This window comes from Lipotes vexillifer, unplaced genomic scaffold, assembly GCF_000442215.2.
Source record: "Lipotes vexillifer unplaced genomic scaffold, Lipotes_vexillifer_v1.1 scaffold170, whole genome shotgun sequence".
In the NCBI taxonomy this organism is placed as follows: domain Eukaryota; kingdom Metazoa; phylum Chordata; class Mammalia; order Artiodactyla; family Lipotidae; genus Lipotes; species Lipotes vexillifer.
This window is the reverse complement of record NW_006772326.1, coordinates 273,743-282,371: the sequence shown is the minus strand read 5'-3', so window position 1 is coordinate 282,371 and position 8,629 is coordinate 273,743. Positions and strand designations below refer to the sequence as shown.

The 8,629-nt window shown below is 37.8% G+C and overlaps 1 protein-coding gene across 2 annotated transcripts in view; it reads right to left on the bottom strand.

Moving 5' to 3' along the window:
- Window positions 1-8,629, bottom strand: part of TBK1 (TANK binding kinase 1) — a 40,179-nt gene that overhangs the window by 25,527 nt on the left and 6,023 nt on the right. For both annotated transcript variants that reach the window (XM_007447378.1, XM_007447377.1), the window contains exons 3-5: window positions 7,718-7,858; window positions 3,587-3,716; window positions 1,324-1,505 (exon numbers count right to left, since the gene is read on the bottom strand). In XM_007447378.1, coding sequence (XP_007447440.1) covers window positions 1,324-1,505; window positions 3,587-3,716; window positions 7,718-7,858 — 453 coding nt within the window. The remainder of the gene's footprint in view (window positions 1-1,323; window positions 1,506-3,586; window positions 3,717-7,717; window positions 7,859-8,629) is intronic.

The following is an 8,629-nucleotide window of genomic DNA, read 5'->3' as shown; positions in this document are numbered from 1 at the left end:
CCCGCGTCTCCTGCATCGGCAGGCGGACTCTCAAGCACTGCGCCACCAGGGAAGCCCTATGCTATTCTTTTAATTAGGTATGCAGGTGATTATATTATCTAAGAAATTCATTTTAAGATACTGAAAAGAACATTGTAAAACATTTATTATAAAAAGGGGGCAATCATACACGGTAGAAACCACTAGCCTGGATGCTCTGGCTGCCTTCTGCTTACTTCTCCAATTCCAACTCCTACCACCTGCCACTTCACTCACTAAATTGCAGCTATTCTGTCATCCTTTCTGTTTCTCAAACATCCAAGGTCATTCTTATTTCTAGGCCTTTGCAGTTGCTTGTAATGCTTTCCCCCCAAATCTCTGCATGGCTTGCTTTTATCATTTAAGTGTCAGTTCACTTAGGACTGAAAGGAGGCTTCCCCCAGCTATCTTCCTCCTGCTAGTCACTATTACCTTATTGTCTTTCCAACACTTTAATTATCTTATTTACTTATCAAAATATAATAGATTAATTTGGGGATATATATTGATAGAACAAGACATCTTAATTCATGCCAGACTTAGTATAATCTGAATAAAGCTATGGGGCCAGGTAGACTTTATTCATGTTATAAGATTACAATGGCAGAATCCAGCTGGAAAAAAAGTCACAGGTTCTAAGACTTTTAAAACAAAACCCAGAGCCATGAGCAATTAGTGATAGCGGTATATTATAAACTTCCTGATTACATGTTAAATATACTTATTTTTCAGTGTCTTTTCTTAAGTGTTTCAAATGTTTACTAAATTCACACAAACACACCTACATAATCTGTTTCAACCAGAGAGCTTTTCTAGTTTTCTAGCATTTCAAATTAGATCTTTTAGAGGAATTCATTCAATTTTATGTGTGTGTTTCTAACTATTCTTTTTGTCTTTCAATAACCAACGTCTCTGAAGAGAATATTCTGCTTCAGAATTATAATGAAGTTTCCTCTACAGGGAAGAGTACTATAACAAGCTTGTAATGTATTAACTGCTCTGTTCCAAATAAGGAAGCCTTTACTAGTTAGATGCTTCTGGAGTGTACAGACAGTTTTTTCTTTTAATATAGATGAATAACATTAGTAAAATTATTTAAATTATAAAACTTATAAGAATTTTTAACAGAAATAACCCCCTGAGAAACTGATATTTAATACCTCATTACAAACCATATTCATTAGAACAGAAAATTTAATTTTTGCCATAAAAGTTGACATTTCATAGTGAACTGGTTGACCAATTATCCATATTTACAATATATCCAACTTCTTTAAATAAAATGATTAGTGATACATGACTTACCAAATATTCTTCTGTGCCATACAGAGAAACAAATTGCTCATCATCTTCTAATTCTCTAGCTGCACCAAAATCTGTGAGTTTGTACACAGATTGTCCGTCTTCCCCTATTACACGCATGATATTTCCTGGCTTAATATCACGGTGAACTATGCCATTTTCTCGGAGATGATTCATTCCACCCACTTCAACAATAAATATAAAACACAGGAAATCATAATGTAGGTATCTATGCATATGTATGTGTGCATCAGACTCACTAATTAACATTAATTCATTTTCACTCAGTGTAAGTTTTTACATAAGTTGGTCCAAAGTCATTTTAATCAAAGAAGTAACAGATTATACTTATATTTTGTATTTCATGTTTGAGTAATGAGGAGTTTTAGAATGATAAGGACCAATACGGTCTAAGGAAGAGTCCAATCTCTCTTAAACACTATCAAGAAAATGGAACACAACAGTCTTAAGCCTATGACCTCCAGAATTACTTTTGGTTATATACCTGTGGGCCATCTGCTTAAACTTAAGAATGAAGATTCCCAAGAAAGATAATCTTTCACCACAATTTTACATTTTTACCTTGGGAAAAAAATTCCACAAAAGAGTAAACTGGACTCAATACATAATATAGTAAAAAAAAAAAAGTAACAGAAGGAGGCAAAGTGTCAGACTTGTTTCCACAAAAATGTATTTCTCATATGCTTAGTGCTCTTCTAAAAATGCCATTTTCTTTCTTTCTTTTTTTCTTTTTTAAGGGCAAAGGTGGCAAAACTGCTGAAATTAAGCTGTTTGGGCTAACTGACATGCAGTGTCACAGAGTGATAGTCTGAAACATTTGTTTGACAGCTGATAGATGAATGTCCAAGCATAACATATAAAAATAAGTTTAGGGGTATCAACATTCAATTACGAAAGCTCAGAACTACCAGTATACTTAGGAAGGCATCAATCATCTATAACCTCTATTTGATTTACTAGGCTGTAGCATATATTGCTTCTTTTTCATTTTACCCTCACCTAAGTAGTCTCTACTGCTTCCAGTGTCAAGCTCAAGAATTCCCACTAACATACTTTATCACTGGGCTTCTCCTATTCTTCAAATATTGATTCATTTCTTTTCAAGAAGGTATTATTCCCTTTGGGTGCCATATATATTTTTTAATAACAGCTTTGTTGAGATAAAATTTACATATCATAAAACTCATTTTTTAAAGTAGTTAAGAGTCACAGAGTGTACAACCATCACCACCAATTTCAGAACATTTCCATTACGCCAAAAAGAACCCCACGTCTATTAGCAGTCACTCCTCGACTCCACCCTCCCCTCAAGGCCCTGACCAGCATTACTCTGCTTTCTGTCTCTATGGATCTGCCTATTCCAGACATTTCACGTAAATGGAATCATACAAATATTGTGGCCTTTTGTGTCTGGCATTTTTCACTAACCATTTTTCAAGTTATATCCATATTATAGCATGTATCACTACTTCACTCTTGTAGTGAACAAATAATATTCCACTGTACGGATATACCACATTTTGTTTACCTATTCAACAGTTGATGGGCTACTTCCTTTTTTTTTGTTATTATAAATACTGGTGTACAAGCTGTTGTGTGGATTTTAAATTCTTTTAGATAAATACCTACTAGCGGAATTGCTAAGTCATATGGTATTCTGTTTAACCTTCTGAGGAACTGTCAGACTGTTGTCCAAAGAGGCTGCACATTTTTACACCACCACCAACGGTATATGAGGGGTTCAATTTCTCCACAGCCTCGCCAACACTTGGTTCTGTTTTGTCTTCTTGATTTTAGCCATCCTAGTGGGTGTGTAGTGGCAGCTCTTAATTGTTTTGACTGGTATTTCTCTAACGACTAATGACCTTTTTATATACTTGCTGGCCATTTGTATATCTTGTTTGGAGATATTTTTAATCCTTTGCCCATTTTTCAATTGGGTTGTCTTTTTATTGTTGAGTTGTTGGGACAAAAATTCCTCATCAGACGTACGGTTTGCCAATATTTTCTCTCATTTTATGGGTTGTCTTTTTACTTGATGTTGTCCTTTGAAACACAAAAGTTTTTAATGTTGATGAAACTTATCTATTTTTTTTCTTTTTGCACTTGCGCTTTTGGTGTCATATCTAAGAAAGCACTCCATAAAGGTCTTTGGCTTTGAATGTAAGAAATTTATTTTTAAAAATTCTTATGTCATTAAGTTATATATACACACATATATAATCATATAAATAAACAAACATACCCACATCTCGCAAAACAATTAAAAATTCAGACTCTGGTAGTCCATAGGCATTACATGGTTCTTCTAAAACAGTGTATAAACTTCCACATGGACAAAATTCCATAATAAGTACTTTATGTCTCGTTGTTATCTGAAAAAAAAAAATCACTGATTGGGACTCAATATAAAAAATAAATTTTTATTATATGCCAATACTTACCTGATTTCATTTAAAAGTTGGATTTACTACAATAATGAAGGCACTGAATTGCTTTTTACCTGGGGTTTGTTAAATATTTGTTGACTGTACAGATGAGAATTAATATCTTCTAAATTCGTATTAAAATTGGATTTGTCGGGCTTCCCTGGTGGTACAGTGGTTAAGAATCTGCCTGCCAATGCAGGGGACACGGGTTCGAGCCCTGGTCCGGGAAGATCCCACATGCCACAGAGCAACTAAGCCCGTGCACCACAACTACTGAGCCTGTGCTCTACAGCCCACAAGCCACAACTACTGAGGCTGCATGCCACAACTACTGAAGCCCGTGCTCCTAGAGCCTGTGCCCTGCAACGAGAAGCCACCGCAATGAGAAGCCCGTGCACTGCAACAAAGGGTAGCCCCTGATCACCGCAACTAGAGAAAGCCCGCACACAGCAACAAAGACCCAATGCAGCCAAAAGAAAAAAAAAAAAAAAAAAATTGGATTTGTCTTTGAAGACAAACCACAGCAAGTCTAATTAGAAAATCACTGCTACAATGTTATGATGATTCTTTCAAAATTATGTTTAATTACTAATACATAACGTACATTTAGGATATTAGTTCTTCTAACAAATCTCTTAAACTTGAAATTCTTCCTGTGACAAGCACTTTTACTTCAAAGAATGGAGTTCTAGACTTTTCTTTGGCCACACCTTGCAGCCTGCGGGATCTTAGTTCCCCGACCAGAGATCGAACCTGTGCCCCCCTACAGTGGAAGAGTGAAGCCCTAACCACTGGACTGCCAGGGAGTTCCCAGAGTTCTAGCCTTAAAAACAAATAGGTGGCAGAATAGTTGAGTTGTCCTCTTGCAGCAAAGTTCTAGTCTGCTCATATGAATCTGAGCTGCTGATTTGTTTTAAACCTTAATTTTAATGTACCACTGAATATAAGATACGTCATCAATTTAATAACAGCTTTACAGAGAAAAAGTATTACCAAATTTCAAATACACATTGATTATAAGATACATGCTCATTTCAGAAACTCAAAAATATGAATGAGACCTAAATCCAGTATTCGTCTCCAACTTTTAATTCTTCCTTCCTTTTATAATTCTTTATACATATCCCCAATATATACCCATAAAATATTTTAAATTTCTCTACGACTGAGTAGTATAAAAGAAATTTTTTTTTAAAAAACTGTTGTTCTGAAAAAATGAAATAACTGAATGCTGATGAACTGAAAATTTGAGAAATACCCATAATCCCATCACCCAGAGATAATTACGTTAATATTTTGGTGTGTTTCCTTTCAGTCTTTTTTCTATGTATCAAATCATATTACAGACACATTAACACTTTGTATACCATACTGTATATATCAAGATCACACTGCAGGGCTTCCCTGGTGTAGCAGTGGTTGAGAATCTGCCTGCTAACGCAGGGGACACGGGTTCGAGCCCCGGTCTGGGAAGATCCCACATGCCGTGGAGCAACTGGGCCCGTGAGCCACAACTACTGAGCCTGTGCGTCTAGAGCCTGTGCTCCGCAACAAGAGAGGCCCCGATAGTGAGAGGCCCGCACACCGCGATGAAGAGTGGCCCCTGCTTGCCACAACTAGAGAAAGCCCTTGCACAGAAACAAAGACCCAACACAGCCCAAGATAAATAAATAAATTAATAAATTAATAAATTTTAAAAAATTAAAAAGAAAAGAAAAAGATCACACTGCATATATATATATATATATATATTTTTTTTGCTGTACGCGGGCCTCTCGCTGCCGCGGCCTCTCCCGCCGCGGAGCACAGGCCCCGGACGCGCAGGCTCAGCGGCCATGACTCACGGGCCCAGCCACTCCGCGGCACGCGGGATCCTCCCGGACCGGGGCACGAACCTGCGCCCCTGGCATCGGCAGGCGGACTCCCAACCACTGCGCCACCAGGGAAGCCCTGCATATATATTTTTAATACTGATTTTCTCACAGAACATTATACACAAGCATGCTCCCAGGTGATTGAAATTTGTTAAATATCTCTCTTTATTACTGCTTAACTACTGTGTAGTAAAGAATTAATTTTAGCCAGAGAGGTCTGGTCTTTGCCCTTGGCTACTGGCAAGTGATTTGCTAGGCTTCTAGAATGTCCTATCTGCTAGAAGTGTCTTTGTCTGTGGGTTTTGGCCATGTGACAGTCTTAACAATGTGATTTATGATGGGGATTTTGGACATGCACATCCGTTCCAACTTCCAGAGGAAATGGAGGCTAAAAGTATTATCAGAACCTATGGGAAGGGCTGACTACAGGTCAGCCACGCAGGCAGTATGTGATTGAGCCCCAATAAAAACTCTGCACACCAAAGGCTCAGGTGAGCTTCCAGGGTTGGCAATACTCTGTGCGTATTGCCATACATCAATGCCAAGAGGATAATGTATCCCTGAGGACAAGAAAGATTCATGTTTGGAACCCTCCTATATTCTGCCCTATGGCCCTACGGATCTCTTCCTTTGGCTAGTTCTGATTTATATCTTTTTGCTATACTAAAATATAAATTATAATGTAAGTACAGCTGACCCTTGAACAAAGCAGGGGTTGGGGTGCTGACCCTCTGCACAGTCGAAAATCTACACATAACTTTACTGTATCTGTGGTTCCGTACCTACAGATTCAATCAACCTCGGATTGTGTAGTACCGTAGTACATATTTAGTGGAAAAAAACGCACATTTTTATAAGTGGACCCAGGCAGCTCAAACCTGTGCTGTTCAAGGATCAACTGTACAGTGCTTACCTGAGTTCTGTGAGTCATTCAACATTCTAGCAAATTATCAAATCTGAGGGCAGTCATGGGAAGCCCCGAAGGGGTAGCCAGTTGGTCTTAAGATAGCCCTGCTGACTCCTGAACCTGCAGCTCGTGTCTCAATGAGCAGCCTGGTGGGGACTTCTCTATCTACCTGCATGGTTTGCCAAACTCCTCTGCAGCTCGCATCAGAAGTTTTGAACAGACTTGGCAGTCTGGAGGGCTATGCTCTTAACCTCGAGTGTAGCTAACTCTGGGTGACTAGCCAAACATTCTAACTTATTTAACCATTCTTTATTATAAACAGGGCAGCAATGAACACTTTTGTGCATAAAATTATAATTTACACTTCTGATTACTTCCTAAGAAGTAATCACTAAAAATGAAATCAAATGAAATGAAAACGTGACCAGAGGGCTTCCCTGGTGGCACAGTGGTTGAGAGTCCGCCTGCCGATGCAGGGGACACAGGTTCGTGCCCTGATCCAGGAAGATCCCACATGCCGCGGAGCGGCTGGGCCCGTGAGCCATGGCCGCTGAGCCTGTGCATCCGGAGCCTGTGGTCCGCACCGGGAGAGGCCACAAAAGTGAGAGGCCCACGTACCGCAAAAAAAAAAAAAAAAAAATGAAATCACTGGTATGAGGAGTATAAGCTGCCAAACTGTTTTTCAAAAGGTGTGATTTCATTGATCACCCACACTAACAGGATTTATATTTTTCTAATGACATTTTTATTTTCACTGTTTCCCACTAAAATCAATTCTGTCTTTTACAACTGGACTTCATATATCACTCTCTGGATTCCAAGGATTTTTATTCTTTATAAAGCCTTCTTTGTATTGTTTGACTTTCTCCTTGATCCTTATATAATTATGTCAATTTAACTTTAGCTTTTGTTTTTAGTAATAATACCGGTAACCATATTCTATATTCTTTTATTTCTTATACTATTTTTTCTGATTCCATGAGACTTCATGTCCACTGTTATAGCTATTCAAGAATCTTTGAGAATAAATATATGGTGGTATGAGCCCTAATTTTCACCATTAAAAAGCCCACTGTTTATAAAACAATTTTTATATTAGATTATTTCTCCCGAATCATAATAACTACAATAAACATGACACCATTAATTAAAGCTTGACTACTTACCTCCTCTTCAATAGCAAATAATTTGACAATATTTTTGTGATTGAGTTTTTTTAACACTTCAAATTCTCTCATTTGAACATCCACTGGACGAAGAAAGCTTATGTTATTAAATACTTTGATAGCAAATAAGTCACCAGTTTTCTAAGAAAAAGAGAGAAAGGTTTTATTTATTTATAATATTATAAAGAAGATACAAAAGGTACCATTAGAACTAGATATGGCAATTTATCTTTTTTATAGAACACCCTGAATATTTTTAAGTATTAGGTAATTTGTACTAGGACTCCTGACCTTTTTATTTTAAGCTGAAATAAATCAATCAACTGTTCAGTATTTCTTTCAAATTGAATGCTTTGGAATGTAGAAAAGGCTATTTATTTTCATATTATAAATAAAGCTTCCTCTCTCTCTATATATTTATATATATATATAAATAAAGCTTCCTTTATTTATATATTTCATATCATAAAGCTTCCTTATGATACATGTGGCAAAGATAGTCATTTACATATCAGAAGAGCTCTAATAGTACCAAATGTGAACGTGTATTTTGAATAAGAAATAGAAAGTGAAACTCATAAGGGTTTCTCCAGGGCCTAACAATTTTAAACTAATCAAAGTAGGAAATGAAAGATTAAAAATTATATTCCACATATGCAATTTTTAGTAAGAATCTTAAAGTAAGGCAACTAACTTTAAGATTCCCTAGCTGGGGGCTCCCCTGGTGGCGCAGTGGTTGAGAGTCCGCCTGCTGAGGCAGGGGACACGGGTTCGGGTCCCAGGCCGGGAGGATCCCACATGCCACCGAGCGGCTGGGCCCGTGAGCCATGGCCGCTAAGCCTGCGTGTCCGGAGCCTGTGCTCCGCCACGGGAGAGGCCACAACAGTGAGAGGCCTGCGTACCGCAAAAAAA